General features: G+C 37.0%; 2 protein-coding genes across 7 annotated transcripts in view; one reads left to right on the top strand and one right to left on the bottom strand.

The window, feature by feature from the left end:
- Positions 1-18,931, top strand: part of cntrl (centriolin) — a 548,241-nt gene that overhangs the window by 115,950 nt on the left and 413,360 nt on the right. The window lies entirely within an intron of this gene.
- ttf1.4 (transcription termination factor 1, tandem duplicate 4) lies at positions 1,644-18,540 on the bottom strand. 6 transcript variants are annotated; one of them, XR_011015621.1, is made up of 10 exons: positions 17,655-18,540; positions 10,687-10,872; positions 9,149-9,227; positions 8,935-9,059; positions 8,604-8,811; positions 8,405-8,488; positions 8,237-8,302; positions 6,883-6,941; positions 5,128-5,213; positions 1,644-2,228 (listed from the first exon to the last, which is right to left on the bottom strand). XR_011015621.1 is itself a non-coding variant. In XM_017356379.3 (9 exons), exons 1-9 carry the CDS (start codon positions 18,262-18,264, stop codon positions 2,035-2,037), a joined length of 1,638 nt encoding a protein of 545 aa, XP_017211868.1. In that variant the 5' UTR covers positions 18,265-18,540; the 3' UTR covers positions 1,644-2,034. The 6 variants fall into 6 exon arrangements, 2 of the variants coding, with proteins under 2 accessions (XP_017211868.1, XP_017211869.1); XR_012406459.1 differs by having other exon boundaries at positions 8,405-8,456; XR_012406458.1 differs by lacking the exon at positions 6,883-6,941 and having other exon boundaries at positions 8,405-8,456.

The following is an 18,931-nucleotide window of genomic DNA, read 5'->3' as shown; positions in this document are numbered from 1 at the left end:
AAGAAAAACACTTAGTGTTTTTAACAGTTTTATTTATACATTCATTTTCTTTTCGATTTAGTCACTTTATTAATCAGGGGTTGCCACAGTAAAATGAACCACCAACTTATCCAGCATATGATTTCCACTGCGGATGCCCTTCCAGCAGCATCACTGGGAAATATCCATACACACTCATTCACACACACACACACTACGGACAATTTAGCCAACCCAATTCACCTACACCGCATGTTTTCGACTCGTGTTGTGGGGGAAACCAGAGAACATGCAAACTCCACCCAGCAGAGGCTTGAACCAGCAACCTTCTTGCTGTGAGGCAAACATGCTACCCACTGAGCCACTGTGCTGCCCTTTTGGGAAGACAACTGATTTGTTGTATGCTCACTTAATTCCTTCATGTTGCCCCAACACAAAGCGATTGTGTGGAACTGAACATTTTTTACAGTGTATGCAGTTTCTTGTATAATAATTTAATGTATACTGCGGAGAAATCAACACTATAATTGGGTCTTAAATATTATTTGATGATTAATTTTCATTTATTTGATTCCATCAAGTCACACTACACTGCATTTTCAGCTAGTTATTCTACAAACTTATTTAAAGTCAAATGTTTTTGTGAATCTACTTTGTTTTATGCAATTGTAATATATAATCATGCATTGCATGTTTAGTTTAATCTTAATGTCTAAGTATTATTATATTCCTCATCATCACAAGTGGTGTGAAAAAGTGTTTGCCCCTTACTGATTTATTTATTTTTTCATGTTTGTGACACTTTAATGTTTCAGAACATCAAACAAATGTAACCCTTTACCGAAATTATGATATATCTATAAAAAAATATATTGACTGAATGTTTTTCTTTTCTTAAAATGTCTTAAAGTGTTGTAAAAAAAAATTGGAAAAAATTCATTTTAATTAAGGTACTTTATGAAATGTTGTCATATGGCAACAATGTCCAACAGTCCAACTGGCTTTTGCCAGTCTACATCATTCTCATGGTCACTAAAACCCATCTCATCCTCACTTTCATCTGCAGGAACTTAAGAGCCAGTTCTGTCCTATTCTTGTTTCACTTACCATAGAAAATGGTGGTGCTCGCTAATACACAACTAATCAGCATTATGTTACTAGCTTTCATGTTGTTATTGTTACAACTTAAATGTTCACAGCTGACCTTGCTAGCTAGCTAACCCATTGCAATATTGCATGTTCCACTATTGCACAGTGTTGCCATTTGGCAGCACATACATATGACCGATTTACAAAAAACTAATTTAAACAAAAAATGTTGAGTTGTGAATATGTCATCATAACTTACTGAAGGTGATGTTTCAGATTTATTTGTGGATCTGACATAATTTGATCCTTGACATTTACATTAGCTTCCAGCAGTTACTCACAATAAACGCCAGTCTGTCAGAAATCATGTCACAGAAAAACACTGCATGTCATGTGACCTAACCAAAGCACATCATTGGCTACGCTAAGGTCTTCTCTTTTCAACAAAAGATATTGAAATGTTGGTCTTAAAGAAACAGTGGCAGGGAAATGAACATAAGTGCCATGCTGCCATATGGCAACACCATGCGGTAGAGGGTTAAATATTAATTATTGATAACTCAAGTAAACACTTCTTGCAGTTTTCAAATGAAAATTTTTTTTAATAAAGAAAAAAACAAATATAAAACAACATAGCCCTGTGTTAAAACGTGTTCTTAGAAGATCACATCTCTGAAAGGCTCAAGAACAAATTGGACAGCCATCCTCCAAGACTCTTTAGTTTGCATGCTCTTACAGGAAAGGATCATTCCTTGTGAGTTTCCATGTAGTTAAGAATGTAAAAACAATTGTTTAACAAACAAAATGAATCATATTTCATATCCAGAATACATTTAAAATGCAATAAAACTGCAGTTTACTTCCTGCCCGATTCATTAAAAAACACAAGGATAAAAAGGCAACTATGTACAACCTGAACACGTCTCTTCTTTAAAACATTCAAATATTTCCACTGACTGCAACTGATTAAGCAGAGCTGCTTTTCTCCTGCTGGCCAGTTTCTTCATCACTGTCACAGCATTCATCCTCGTTAATGTCCTGAAAAATATCTGCTAGCCGGAAACTGTTCATCTGGTCAACCTTTAGTTCATCATCATCAAGGTCTTCGCAGTCTTTCACCAGGCCTGGCAAAACATTCTCATAGAGAAAGTCAACAATGTCTGAAAGAAAACATCACAGACGTAGAATATAAGCAGGCAATTTAAACTAGAGTAGATTTTTTAAATGATTGTACACCAGACATGTTGGCAAGTCTCCTGAGATTTGCACTTGTTTACAAAACTATGTTGAGTCTCTAAACCAACTATTTGATTAGACTTTTTGCTACTTGAATGTCCATCTATAGACCAATTACCAACCTACGTCACACATGACGTCACACGGGTCCCCGGTTGCAAAAAAAAAAAAAAGACAGGCTGCAAAAGTAAAAATGTGGTGTTGTGCGGTAGGATGCCAAATTCAAAAACGTGACTTTTACCATACACCACACTGCTTTACAGCCAACTGCAGACGTCTTTGGCTAAAAGGGAGCTGAATGAAGTGACGACCTAATTAGAAATGCTGGACTCTCAGTTCTCATGTTATATCAGTTCACACAATGCTGAATCATACACGTTACTCGTTTTAGATTGCAGAAATTATTTTAGCAAAAACTGTTACATATGGTTAATTTAACTGCGGACACTGAATGCTAAGAAATGTAAAGGTGTTAGAGTTTGCAAATAACACTTTTATGAAATTATTTTATTAAGGAGAGAATCCAAATGTGCGAATATAAAACCAACTTTACCTTTATGTGTAAGTTCACATAACCTGCCGTACAGGTGTAGTTCGCTGTCAGAATGCAGTAGTTTTGCTTGTTGATGATTACCAGGCAACAAGGTCAATCGATCGAAATTTATGCTCAATTTCGTTTATCGAATCAAAAAATAGAATCGTCGATGCTGCCACGCCCCCATGTCACGTCAGCTTGGCTTGCCAAGCGGGAAAATAACAGGCTTGTTGAAGTGCTTGTTAAACTGCAGAAGCAGGAGACCCGTCGACAGAACTTAAACCCTCTCCTCTTTCAATGAAGTCGCCGGTGTGTAAGCATTTTGGATTTCCAGTGAGTTATGTTGACAACGTTCGCGTTGTCGACAAAAAAAAACACAGTTTTGCAAGCTCTGCTATGTACGTATTACGTACGGTTAGTCCGATAGACAACACCGGCATAGCGATCCCCTGCCCGCCCCCGTTGAAAAGTACACACTCAGGCCCTGTTTACACTGTTTTTAATAATAATAATAATAATAATTCCTTACATTTATATAGCGCTTTTCTGGGCACTCAAAGTGCTTTACACACAATGGGGGGAATCTCCTTATCCACCACCAGTGTGCAGCATCCACCAGGATGACGCGACGGCAGCCATTTTGCGCCAGACCGCACACCACACACCAGCTGATTGGTGGAGAGGAGACAGCGATGAAGCCAATTGGAATATGGGGATGGTTAGGAGGCCATGATGGACAAAGGCCAGTGGGCAGATTTGGCCTGGATGCCGGGGTTAAACCCCTACTCTTTTCGAAGGACATCCTGGGATTTTTAACGACCACAGAGAGTCGGGACCTCGGTTTAACGTCTCATCCGAAAGACGGCACTCACTGAGCAGTATAGCATCCCCGTCACTATACTGGGGCATTAGGACCCACACAGACCACAGGTTGGGCGCCCCCTGCTGGCCTCACTAACACCACTTCCGGCAGCAACCTAGTTTTCCCATGTGGTCTCCCATCCAGGTACTGACCGGGCGCAGCCCTGCTTAGCTTCAGTGGGTGACCATGTGAGAGTTGCAGAGAGCTAGCTGCCGGCGCAGCTAGGTTTTTGTTTTTGTTTTTTCTTTTTGTTTTTAAATGGCATTTTTGAACGACAACGATTTTACATCCACAGTGGCGTGTAGCATTTCTGAGCAGCCCTCCTTCCTCTCTACCTCTGAAAATGCACATCACGTGACCACACAGACACAGACGCACACACAATCATGCGCTCGAGAGAGCAGGTCCAGGCAGTCAGAGGATCAGTAGACGGCTTCAATCTTTCACTCACTTGTACTTAGTCATTTTAGCGAACACCTCAGATACTGTTGGCTGTGCGTCTTTTTTACCGACGCCATTATATTGACACAGATCACTGCCTATTCACGAGTCCCGCAGAAAAAGTGATTGACAGGTGGTAATTATGTGTGTATCTTGCCTTTATTCATTTACTGTATGATTTGTTTATGGGTAAAACAAAGACCATGCAGGTAGTTTAAACGGTAGGCTACAAATAAATAATTGGTCATTAATTAATTATTCATAATCAAAAATTGAATCGAATCGTGCCTTTAGAATCGAAAATGTAATCGAATCGAGGATTTGGAGGATCGTGACACCCTTATTCATTAGGAGGGTGCTATCGCAAATAGACCTGTCAGACGAACAGCGCTCACTTTAACGGTAATTTTGCAGAATAACTGTGCTCATCACTGGGTGACAAGCTTGTTATAATACGCTGAAAGCATTATGTAAAAAAAAAAAAAAAAAAAAAAAAAAAAAATATATATATATATATATATATATATATATATATATATATATATATATATATATATATATATATATATAATATGTAATAAATATATTCTATTTCTAAGACAACAAAAACCTCTGTACCTCATCGCATGTCATTCTCTCGCTGTAAATGCTAGCGCTCGTTTTTTTTCTGCCACCTTCCTTCGTTCGCATATTGAATGTTTACAAACATGGTAATTGGTCTATAGCAGTGGTCACCAAACTTGTTGCTGGAGTGCTGGTGTCCAGCAGATTTTAGCTCCAACCCTAATCAAACACACCTGAACAAGCTAATCAAGGTCTTACTAGGTATACTTGAAACATCCAGGCAGGTGTGTTAAGGCAAGTTGGAGCAAAACCCTGCAGGGACACCGGCCCTCCAGAACCAGGATTGGTGACCCCTGGTCTATAGAGTATACTACAGGAAACAAAAGAAAGCAGTGGTCCATCTATAAAAGAAAACACCAACCTGCAAAAGACTTGTTTTTCCAATCTGGCACATAGCAGACTTTAAGCTGGTGCCACTTTGATTGAACAAATGATGGAAGGACATCCCTATGAGACAAAAAGGACAAAGATGTGACGCCAAGCATGTTTACACCAGCAGCTGCATTATTATGCCTGAACATGCAGGTGCACCATTATGGTTACTTGCTGAAAACTGGAATAATGTAACTTTACTGTGCTCAGATGCCATTATGCCCTGCTTAATTTAACTCAGCTGAGGATATCTGTTATTCCAGATTGAGCAATTTCTACATGATATCCTCCATATCATATTTCACCAACTGTTCAGAATGCTTAAAATGCTTTTTGCCTGAACCATTGATAAAAGGCAGGATGGATCCATGCTTTCATGCTATTGATGCCAAATTCTGACCCCACCATCCGAATGTCGCAGCAGAATTTGAGATTCATCAAACCAGGCAACGTTTTTCTAATTTTCTATTGTGCAATTTTTGTGAGCCTGTGCAAATTGTAGCCTCAGTTTTCTCTTTTTAGCTGACAGTAGTGACACCCGGTGTGGTCTTCTTGTAGCTGCTGTAGCCCATCCATCTCAAGACTGTGCGTTCAGAGATGCTTTTCTGCATACTTCGGTTGTAATGAGTGGATATTTGAGTAACTGTTAGATTTTTATTAGCTCGAACCAGTCTGGCCCTTCTCTGACCTCTGGCATCAACAAGGCATTTGTGCACACAGAACTGCCACGCACAGGATATTTTCTCTATTTTAGACCATCATCTGTAAACGCTAGAGATGGTTGTGCGTGAAAATCCCAGTGGATCAGCAGTTTCTGAAATACTCAGACTGCCACCTTTCTTCCACGTTGTAATGCTCGGTTTGAACTGCAGCAGATCGTTTTGACCATGTCTACATGCCTAAATGCATTGAGTGCTGCCATATGATTAGACGATTAGAAATTTGCGTTAACGAGCAGTTGAACAGGTGTACCTAATAAAGTGGCCGGTGAGTGTAGTTTCTAGCCATATATTCATAGAAAATAGCAACTATTCATTTTTCATAGGTTACTTAAATAGGAACATTTTCAAAACTGTTTATTTTTGAGCGAGATGCAAATGGTCTAATGTAGGGGTGTCAAACGTATGACCCTTGAGCAATTCCTGCAATTTTTCAATTAGGAAACTGCTATTCTAATTGTGTCCACTGCATGGCGGAATAGCAAACTATTAATTTTATTTGATCCAGAAGCCTGAATCAGTGTCAGTTTGACAGCCTTCTCAGAGAAAAAGACCACATCTATACCCTTCCATACCACACTAAGGTGATCTCATGAGGAAACATAAATATTTTACGTTTTGTCAGTTTAGTGGCTAATTTATACAAGTTTAGCCGTATGAAGATGTACCATTTACAAAAGGGGCGTGGCACCCAACCAAACCCCTAAACCTAACCATCATTGGTTGATAAGCAAATCGTACTAAATTGTATGTATGAGATCATATGAATTTATCCAGGTAAACTCTGTTGTTATTTTGGGATTTCCGCCTGGATTTTGCCTACCCAAATTTAAAGCTTCCCAAATACACATGCAGAGGTGTAAATGCAAAAATTTGGTATCATTTTAAAGAAAACCCTTTGAGTTTTCATAAAACACAATTAAAAGTGTTTAAAATATCTGTATATGTTGTCTGTGTTATAATAAACACCTACAAAAAGAGGCGTTTTTAATTTTTTTTTTATAAACTCAAATTTGAAAGTGTACCTTTTAGGTTCTGTGGGGTCTAGCGTGCTGTAATTAATTTTTGTGGTTTCTGCACATGTCTGTAATCATAAGAAAAGAGAAAAATGTCTCTACCATAATCTATGCAAAAGTTATTGTATTCCAACTGATGAGAGGTGCTGTACAAGCCACATGGACCGATCATTGTTTTCATATTTCACTATTCTTTTATTTGATCAAACATCATTCACTGTGTTTGGACCACATCAGACATATAAAAGGATTGCTTACGCACATCACCTCAAAAACAGAGAAGAATGGCCCTGAAGGGCACAGCATAAGGTAAGAGATGACAGCTGTCTGTGCTATCTGGGGCTGCTTATTGATCATAAATGTATTGTTTTCACATCTGCGCCATGGAAACACCGCGATTCATTCGGCAACTGTTTGTTATGTGAATATAATTCAGTGAAAGGAATGCTAGAACTGTATGAGCACCGGCAAGAGCTTTCATTTGAGCTATAATTTTGTACATGTGTCATATGAAAAACATGAAAATGAACCAATGTAAAATACCTCGCTCTGACGTCATCTCACGATGACGTCACAGAGTTTAACTGGTTTACAAATTAGCCTCTGAGAGAAGGTTTTCTCTGTAATGAGCATAAATAAAAGAAAACTCTTGCACAAGCACTGGAATCATATCCTGAAGTTGGCTGTCACTGCGCTGGTGAAAGCTAAAATATGCCAGGTATCAGGAGTCAAATAAACTATGCAACTTCACAGTGCTGCATGAGACACCCTGATATCATTCTGCAGACATCCCAAGTCTCTCAGAGGTCCCGAGAGTCTCCCGCATATGCATAGAGACCCCTGAATGCCGGCAAACTCATGATAATCGCCCGGAAATTGCGCATCTCAAACCCGCTCTTCAAATATGTTGCACACTCCTCTCTCTTCCCACCTGATTTCACATCATAGCTTTACAAACGTCGCCACGCACTCCCCTCCGCTCTTCAAATATGTTGTGCAACGACTCAATCATCATGATTTTACCAGTCCGGCCCACTTGTTGTGAACAGATTTTACTCTTTGTGGCCCCTGAGCAAAAATAAGTTTGACACCCCTGGTCTAAAGTGATTCAATTATCTATGCTATGCTAAGCTAAAAGTGCTCCCGCCAGGCTTGAAGATCGACTGAATGGATTAAAAAGGGTATTAAACAAAATTAAAAATGGGTAAAAAAAAACTCAACTGAATAACAGGAAATTGAGCCAAAAAATGAGCCAAAAATAGGTGGAGTGTTTTTTTTTTTTAAATGAATATGAGAGAGAATTGGACAAATTCTGCCTGAAAAAAAAGGATATACTCTCGAAGACTCAGCAAATAATTCTCACCCGAAAACAGCTGTGAGATCCTCCCAGGGAATATCCACAGCATCCTCCACTTGCAATTCATACATTCTGTGTCAAAAGATCAGTGTTACAACATTATTACAATATTAAATGTAAAACAAGAAAAATGTAACACAAGCAATACAAGCATGTAAAAACAAGATCTCTTACGCTTTAATGAGTTTGATTTTGGCCTCCAAAGACCTGCCTTTAAATATAGCGTCTGAGGACATCCGAACAGCAAGTATAGACATCCTCAGGGGAAAAGTAGAAAAATCAGGACAATGTTGATATGAAGAATGTTCATATGAAGAGAAAAATCATATAAAATGCATGAAAACAACAACACAATATAGAAGTGCTCTCTCACCATTTCGCTTTGCATGTAATCCAGCATCGAGTTTTCACCTGCTCAGCAATTTTGCTCCAGGGTAATTTTTTGTACAGTATTTCTTTATTGACTCTTTTTGGTTTCCTTTGATTAGGGTTTGCAGACTTCAGCACAGATACAACATAGTCACGCACAGCCCTTAAAAGCCTCTGCACCTCCTTTGAATTCCACGGTCCCTTTCTTTGAGCTGTGTGATTAATAAAGATATAAAAAGTGTAGAATTATAAAACATATAAAAGCGTAAAAAGATGTAAAATAAGCTGTGATTGACAACTGAAAATTGTGAGGAAGCTCAATGATTTAGACTTACTTATGATTAAAAGCCGACTCTGAAGGCTGCGCCAACTTCGATTTGTCTTGTCAGAAATCTTTCGAACGTCCCCGCCATATCGTTTATAATACTTAAGCACTAATTTTTCTTCTTCCTCAGAAAAACTTTTGAGAAAAGGGAAATGATTGAGGTTAAGCACAGAACATCCAGAGCAGAACTATAATATGATCTATGTAAATAATATTTTACTTACTGTCCCTTATAGTTTCTATCATCATAGACCCTGATTCCACGTTCGTAAACATCATCACAAAGCCTGGGAATTCCATCCGCTGTTCAATTTTGACAGAGAGAGAAGAACAACTTTATTAAGCAACATTTTAAATGTATTTAGTTTCTCTAAAATGTTCAATGCACAGCTTGCAAATGAAAAATTAAGGAACAACAGATTATACATTCATTCAGCTCCACATTGAAGACACAAAGTCTGTTTAACTGTATCACTTGCAAGTTTAGCGCAGGGGTACTCAAGCACAGAGGGGGCCACATTTAGGTCACATTAAACGCGAATGACCAAAAATTGGACATTAGCAAAATAAGATTTCTTTATTTAAGAGCGTTTCAGCAGTTTAACGAACTTTAAAATGCCGCCCATTTAACAAAGAAATAATACTGATAATATAATGATATAACATGACGACATTTGGGTGAAAAAAAGTGAATTGTAAAGAGCTTTTATACACAGATTATTAAACTTTATGTTAAACACCATTACAAATAGGCCAATATTTAATATTAATATTTAATAATTAATTAGGCCTAAATAAATTTACTCAAATACAGTTAAAGTCAGAATTATATAGAAGTGTCTTGAAAAATATCTAGTCAAATATTATTTACTGTCATCATGGCAAAAATGAAATAAATCAGTTATTAGAAACGAGTTATTAAAACTATCATGTTTAGAAAAAGCGGGCTAATAATTCTGACTTCAACTGTATATACAAGGTGAAAATTATGTTGTGTATAACATGCGTAATGAATCAGTTATCATCAGTGAATCAAATTGTGTTTTTTGTTGTTGTTTTGTTTTTGCTTTTATTCTTGCCGTATTAAAATATATTTGTAGAGAAACTCATGTTCTGTTGTCATTAATACTTTAAACAACTTTAATAGGTAAAACTGTCCAAGATATGAACAAAAGCAAGGAATGCATGAAAGTTTGATTAAAAAAAATATTGAATGGTAATTAAAATCTTTATAATTGTTCAAGTAATTTATAAAAACAATAAAATAATTTGTTTACAACTATTGAATGATAATAATAAATGAAGTAATTCCGCAAACTTGTGTTTATCCTTCTGATTTTACAGTCAGTTTCTTTTGACCGCCCCCTGTCATTTTAAAAAATATCACAACGGCAAACACAACAAGTATAAAAGCCTCGTCTGTTTCGCGAGGTGCACGCGCAGTCAGTGTAGGCGCGCGATGTGGCACCAGGCGAAAGTATAAATCCAGCTTTAGGGCCCCCTGAAGGCCTGGGCTGGCCCTGGTTGAAGGAATCAATTCATTTGCATATTGTATTAGCTAAGCAAGATGTAAAAACTTCAGTTCATTCTGGCATGAAAAATATGTAATTTGATGACAAATGACGACAAAGCACTACATTTTTGGTGAAGGATCTTTTCATGTTAGTATATGTAGAATGTAAAAGCTCACATGTTGTTAAAAATCTACAAACGGATGATCTTAGACACAATCAACATCTAGAGAAGAGGTCAAATCACTCACCAATCCTTTCAAAAAACCTGTGCTTCTTTTTCAACTTTCTCAGTTCATTTGCTTCTTTTGGGTACCGGCTGGGAAAAAAGAGCTTGACAGCATCTGTCACTCCTGTGAGAGCCATAAATTTGTTTACGTTCTGTCTTAACCTTTCATTTTCTGCAGCGGAAAATCTTCCACTTCTCATTTCGATGCCTGTCACATAAGAGAAAAGGGCAAAAAAAAATTACTGTGGGCTACAAAATTCTCTGAAAAGCTTTTGGAGACGGCTTATGATACAGAAACGTACATTTAATTCATCGGCAACAGCTCTGGTGGACATTCCTGCCATCACGCTCCCTCAAAACTCATGATATCTGTGACTTGTGATATTGTGCTGTGTGATAAGACTGCACACTTTAGTGTGGCCTTTTATTGTGGCCAGTTTAAGACACTCCCGTGCAATATGTATGATATCAAACAAACTCTCTAATCAGCATCTTGATATTCTACACCTGCGAGGTGAATGGATTATCTTGGTAAAGGACAAATTAAAGGTTCACAAAACACCAAAAAAAAAAAAAAAAAAAGTCGTAAATGTGTCCCACACGGCTAAAAACACTCTTAGGACACATATATCTCACTAAAAAGTGAAAACTGGTAGTTTTTGCATTATTTCGAGCAAATTCGTACTTCCGGTTTGAAAAGAATTTTTGAAGCTGCGTCACGGCCATGAGATCTTAGCGTGTAGACTAGACGGGTGTACCGTATTACGTCTCCGAGTGTGCTGCATTAATGCATGAGTAAGCCTTGGTTTAAACCAATCAGCGCGCTCTATTGAGCAACTTCATTAATATTCATTAATGTTACAGTGTTTAGACGGCAGAGACGCCACATTGTGTTGGCAAAACAAGCGTGCAGTGTTGTTTTCATAGTTTGCTGCAGTCAAGTTTTGTTTTCATTTTCTCTGTGTGAGCGCAGCTGGACTGACGTGTGGATTACAGTGTACGCAACGCGCCGCGACAACAATAATTTAAGTGTCTAGGAACATTGTTTACCCGAGAGCTTTTCTCTTCTGCAAATAGAGATCCGGTGTTACGGTTTAACTGGTGACCGTGTTAACTGGTGTCCCTTTCCAGATGTAAGCTATTCACGTTTGCAGATTGGCAGATTTGTCACTTTTTAACAGCAACAAAACATGTCCACACCAAATAAAGATTTTTATTACTTGGTGTCAGTGTATACAGTATATAACCAAAATTAATCCAAAAAAAAAAAAAGAATTTACGTCTTCAACAGGATTCGAACCCGTTTAGTGAAAAGGTTCAGCACACGCATCAATCAATTTATCTAACTGAGCTACTCAGAACTACACACAAAGTGATCTGATTTAATATCTTTGTCAGTCAAAACATGCTTTGCTGTGGTTGTGGACCCGTGTTGACATGTCTCCATCGATGTTAACATGTTTACATGTTGTTTATTTACATGTACTCGCGTTAACATGTTTCTACAAACGCTCCCGCTGATAGAATAGCTCAATGACTAAACGATGCTTCATCAGTTGCTCAAACCATGTTTTTTCTTAGTTGTAGACTCATGTGCACCTGTGTCTTAGAAGTCGTGTTAACTCGTGACCCATGCTCACACATGTAACATAAATAAAGATTTTACCAAAAAAAAATGAATACAATGACGATATTACTATGCAACATATTATGTCTAATATATCTAATATATATTTCATATATAATATTATGCAACCGAATATTAGAATATTATGCAATCAGAATATAATAGAGTCCCGTTGACTTGTGTTATCCTGTGTCTACAAAGTCGACGAGCTGATATTTTCTCAGAATAGCTCTAAATGACAACGACGTCCTGCTAAATAGCCTACATTATAAATCGCAGTCTTCCCCTCTTTTTATTTTAAACAGAATTTAAAAAATCAGGCTACATACACAAAACTCGTACATGGGATTCGAACCTGCTAGGAAAAGAGACGCAAAGAAGTCAACCTATGACTTATCTAATTGAGCTATCAAACACTGATGATTGCGCAGCAGCTTTTAGTAATTTTATTGCATGTAGCCAAATCATGTCTATACGTGCCTTGATACAGATGTGACCAAGATAATACATTGAAATTTTATTTTTCACATTTTTTTCTCCCGTCTATGGGGATTAGAAAAATCAGTCCTGTGATTTCTGTCCATTCAAATCACATATAGAAGGTGAATTGCACCATAATGAATTACCTCAAGACCCGAGCACTTTATAATTGAAGCAAACTATTTGGAAGCTTTAAAAGTGCCCAAGAAGATGTGCAAAATCTTTACACACATGGACCCAGAGACTGTTTAGATGCATGTCACTGATGAGAAGATGACGGCTGTTTACTGTATGAGGAATGAAATGGCCTTAAACACCCAGCAGACACAAGACGTCAACATGACGTCAGATTGACGTTGTACCCTAACATCATAGAGGTTGCCTTATTTTGAAAAATGAAAATCAGGTTGACGTCGAAACTCAACATCAGGACAACGTCAATGTCCAACGTCCATCAATGTCCAATGATGTTACAGCTTGAGGTTGTGTGGATGTTACCGCTATGACGTCTACCTGATGTTGGATTTTGGTTGCCATACTTGACGAATAAATGTCAGTATCCACTTGTTAAATGTGACGTCACGCGAAGTGGCTTCCGGGTCCAAGCGCTCTATTCAACTGAATGGGGAGACTCATGAAATGTTAATAATAAACGTTTACGAAGCGATTGAATACTTTCGAAAATCACGATCGCAATATATACGTCCATGCCTAATATCCGATGGCCAGAAAGTGATTTTTTTATAAATTGTTAAATTTTTGGTATTTGTTATGCAGCAAGCCCAGAGCTTGTTGCGTACACTATGATTTTATATTAAATTAACTTTAATGTGTGATAGGAATAAAACGTGATCATAAACGAATGATTTCTCCACTTAAATGAATGGCGGCTTGGACCCGGAAACAGTATTACATACGTCACCACTTAACAAGCTAGGGCTGCACGATATTGGAAAAAATTGACATTGCGATATTTTTTTCCCCTGCGATATATATTGCGATATTATATATATATATATATATATATATATATATATATATATATATATATATACTTAAAACTAGGGCTGTGACGGTCACCATGACAACCGCGTCACGGCCGTAGTACGTGACGTCACGCACATTAAAACACAAATTACTGTTGTTGCCAAGTATTACATATCTGTTAGAATATAACATTAGGCGCGATTCAGCAAGTTCAAGTTCAACCATGAACCTTGTTAGAAAACGAACTCTTACATCTGGGAACATTTTGGATATGTGCCGACTGAGAAAGGTGAACGAATCAATTTGGATTAAGCTTTTTGTATGGGGGTTTTAAGTAAAGTGTGTTTTAATATTCACTGCTGAGAGTCCAAACACTGAGGAGCAAATCCATCGATACGCAGATCCACGGGTCCCGAACCATGCAAGATAGTGGCGATTGACGGCAAGGGAAAAAAGCCATGTAGGCTTAATCAACTCCTGTCTTCTAAACGCAGAAGCCCAGCTCAGCCAGGCATGGCAGAGGCATTTGCAAAAATGGCCAGATACAAAAGAGAAAGTGATAAATGGAAGACATTGACGAGAAATGGAGCAACATATTTGGTAACTACTTAAGAACGCGCCGCTCCGCAGAGTAGAGAAACCTGCGTCGCGAGAAATGCGGGCGGCGGAACAGAAGGAGAAGCCCTCTCTCGCATGGTTGTGAAAAAGTACCCTGTCTGTGCATTTTCGCTACAAGCACACCGTCTGACAGTGTATTGCTGGAAACATTATAACCCCATTCTTCACTTAAACCGGACAAAGTCAACATGTTAGTTTTTCTAGCAAATAATTTAAAATATGACTACAAAAGGTGGAGAGAAACTACGCTGTTTTTTAACATCTGACTTATATTGTTACTAGGTTAATATTTTCTTTTTACTTATAATTATTAATATTTATATTATTATTACACTTATTAGTAAAGTGCCATTTAGACTATTTGTTAAGTTCTTAAAAATTTAACGTTTAATTGTTATTATTATACGGTTTCAAGCAGTTAAAGTAATTTAATATTTAACTACAATATTTATAAACAGTTTTGTGTTGTTTTATTAACGAAAGTTCAAAAATAAACATGTACTTTTATACGGATATTTTATTTATTAATATTTAATTAAGTTATTCCGTAATTTTTACATAAAAGGTAAATTAACTTAAGTAGGCTACATTATTTGTTGATGTACGAGGTCATGGAACATGTTTGCCAGTAAATAATGTTCGCACCACTAAAAAAAAAAAAAAAATGAATAACTAGCGAAAAGGATGCAATAAAAAATGCCAGCGCTTGATATTTCTTCACAATCGGATTCGTACGTGCAATAAGCCGAGGCTATATTGCGCCGACAAGAACAAGCCCGAAAACTAAATCTAGAGAGAGAATTAATACTAGTTAATATTAATGCTTATAAACACGAACTGCGTTGTATGATAAACCCATCACAATGATGTCGTGATCTTTGCTGAAGAACTGATATGTTATCGCCGTCTCCTCAGCCAGGTTTTCATCTGCTTTTTTCCCCTTCTTCTGGATACAAACAATAAAGTATCAGCGCCAGACCAGTGGTTTAAATTATATTTTCCTTTCCTGATTTCTTTTCTTTTCATTAAAAAAATAAATAAATGTTTAAAGTTTTGTATTGCATACCCTATATATTTTTTAAAGATTATCATTCAGCTTACCTGCAGCGCATGAGGTTGTGTGCTGGGCAAATCCCCTTTACCCATGCTACCCATGCTTTCATTTATGACACTGTAAACTTGACTTGGCAGGCTGATCATCTTTAAACTCAAAAGACTGCTTCTGCATAATGTGATGTTTCTTATTACAACTGTTAGCGGTGTCAAAATGAAAGCAAACATTAAAAAGGGTTTTGTTTTATCAATTGTATAGTTTAGTTTTAATAATAGCTAATTTATATAATAAATTATAATATTGATTATTGTGTAGACTACAGTGTCCAACAAAACAATTTTATTAGGTTACTCTAATAGACCAAATCCCTAACTGAAAAACGAATGTGAAAATGACAGGCAGTTGCGTCTTTGCTAAAATTAATTTAACGACAAATTTCTTTAGCTTTTTTCCCCTTTAGAGATCAAAAGAGCTGTATTTAAAGAATTGTTTAACGAAAACATGAATTGAATGCCCAGTTCTTTTCCGTGTGAGTTTAGTGCGCCTCTGCCGCGTCTGCGTTTTTAAGGTTACAGGTGCACCCTGACCTGACGCGGGGACCAGATCTCTGTATTGCTTTAATTTCTCAATTTTCATAACTGCATTGCATTTTCATATGGTAAAATATCAAAATGTATGTTCTGAAAGTAGTAGGAATGACGGGAGTGTTAGTAATTAATAACAGAAAGAACTTTCACTTTTGAGTGAACTGTCACGTGTTATTTTAGTATGATAAAATAAACAAAAATAGTAATGCAGAAAAGTATTTTTCGCTCTGCCAAGCCTTCTCTGTTGCTGTATAGAGAAGCAGCTTGCTCAGTCTCCTTACCCCGGCCCCACCCCGCCCACCGACTCCTGAACGTCTCACTCACTTACTCACTCACGCGGGCATGCACTGCGGTCTCATGAGGAAACGCAGCTTTTTGATATAATGTTTTTCTTGTTCCCAAATACAAATAATTTATCAAGTATTGTTTAAAATAAGTATTCGTAAAAACACGCTATTCGTGCTTTTCCGAATACCGTATTCCGGTTCGGCTTCACCCATAATATATATATAGATTTTTTTTTTTTTTTTTTTTTGCTTTGCATCGCACCCTCCTGCGATGTGACTATCGCGGATGCGCACATCGCGATTTCGATGCTAAAACGATATATCGTGCAGCCCTATAACAAGCGTATCTGACGTCAATATGAAGTTGGTTTAAGATGTTGACTTGACGTTGGATTTTGCTCACTTTCTAACAACCTAATATCAACATCATTTGACGTCATAATTGGACATCAAAATAACAATGTATTTAGATGCTGGCAAGACATTGAATTTTGGTCACCTCTCATCAGCCAAAATCTAACCTAATATTAACGTTTTATGACGCTGTGTGCCTGCTGGACAATAAATAAATGCACTACAGAATGTTACGTTTACAGACATCCACAAATGACATGTAAAGGCATCAGCTTTTCTCAGCATAATACTCACTACTCTGTACTCTTGAGTACTTTTGAAAGGTCTAATTAATATTTACAACAGATACTTTTACTCTACTTGCACTACATTTTTGGGCAAGTAATGGTACGTTTACTTGAATGATTTCTCATTACTCTTTTCACCACTGGTGAGGACACAAACCATCTAGTGCGAGCACAGATTCGTACAGTGTGTGTTGGTATCTTGCTGAAATTGCAAAGATTTCACACAGTGTTTACACAAATGTGGGAAAAATAATTGACAAACTGTGTGTGCATAAAAAAAAGCTTTTAAATTTCTGAGTTCAATCATGAAAAACACAAAAACAAGTGTTGTGTTTATATTTTTGTTGAGTTGATGATTGTTGACACTCATGCACATTTAGTGGATCCTCACTACTCTGTTATCAAAGTTGTCTTAAACTACTGAACACCCATTCTTGTCTTAAGACAATTTTGAAAAGCATTTTTGATCCAATTCAAGATGTTAACTAGGGATGTGCGATAACACGATATTTGATTGTGGGGACATTAGTTTAGTTGTATTGTACCTTTGTAATTTGCAAAATAGTCTTAAAAAACAACTTGAAAAATAATCGGGATAAAAATCGTGAATCGTGATTTCCCCAGAAAAAAATCGTGATATATTTTTTTCCCATTTCGCCCACCCCTAATGTTGACATTTCATATATTTATAGTATTATATGTAGCTTACCTTGTTTTCGAAACTCCTTGAACCTTGACAGGTTATACCTTATTATACTTTGTATACAATTCCTGCTTCGGAAATCTAATTTCATTTTAGGGCACAATTCTTTCAGTTCTTCCAGGAGCTTTGAATCAATGTTATTTTTTGGAGTTTTACTTTCGCGCTTTTTATCAGTAATGATTAAATCAGGCGGGTCACTCGTATTTGGCTCTTCCTCATGCTCTGACCTGATGTCAGTCTGTTCTTTTGCCATGTCTTCACAGTTTGTCTGTTTCAGCTTTTCTCTCTTTTTCTTTCTTTTAGAAGTCTTCCCTTCCCTTGAACCCTGAAGCTCTTGTGTTTGTTCTTCATGCTGTTTTGAGACATCATCATCCATCACTGAAGTCTCGCCTTCTTTATCCAGCTTTCTTCTTTTCTTTGTTTGCAAATTACTATCCGTTTCCTGAATACTGTTTCTCCTCTTCTTCTTTTTAAAGCGTTTCTCAGTCTGTTCCTGTGGACTTTCAGTGAGTTCATGCTGCTCTGTAGTTTTACTTCTCTTTTTCTTTTTCTTCACCTTTTTCCCACCAACGCGGTCATTACAGTCATTACTCGAAAGTGACGGCATTTCATCCATAGTAGGTTAAAAATCTTTAAAAAGTAAAAGTCATGACGAAAAAACATAACAATCCTCTCCTGACCGAAGACTGTTAAAACTTCTCCTGGCGACTTCTTGCTTGTGTGTCGCTAATTTCAAGTCATGCGCACAAACACATTACCACAGAAACGACGTTACAAATTACAAATATATGTTTAGCTTTACATTTATGCTCAAGGAATAATAATATAACGTCAGCTGAACATTTTAGCGGAATGTTTACTAAGCGCACTTTTCTTCCTACACTTCTTCACTGATTATTGAACACATCCTGCGATCTTCTCAGCGACACAACAGCTGTACTCCCACCTGTCGGCAAGGAGAGCCATTATATATATGACAGAAAAAACTGTATAGCAGTATGCAATTCCAAGTACATTATTTCTATACAAATATCTAAAGATTTTAAACCTTAATTTTCTGAATAATTAAAATATAAACATAAATGTTCAGTCAGTTCAAGCCTAAAATGAGAAAAATAACATTGTTTAATATTGTTTTTATACATTTAGTTATATATTATCCACACATAAAATCAATTAATTATTCATTCATTTAAACCATTCATTTAATATTCATAGTCCCTTTATTAATCTGGGGTCGCCACAGAGGAATGAATCGGCAACTTATCCAACATATGTTTTAC

This window comes from Danio rerio, chromosome 5, assembly GCF_049306965.1.
Source record: "Danio rerio strain Tuebingen ecotype United States chromosome 5, GRCz12tu, whole genome shotgun sequence".
In the NCBI taxonomy this organism is placed as follows: Eukaryota; Metazoa; Chordata; class Actinopteri; order Cypriniformes; family Danionidae; genus Danio; species Danio rerio.
This window is presented reverse-complemented; position numbering and strand designations above follow the sequence as displayed.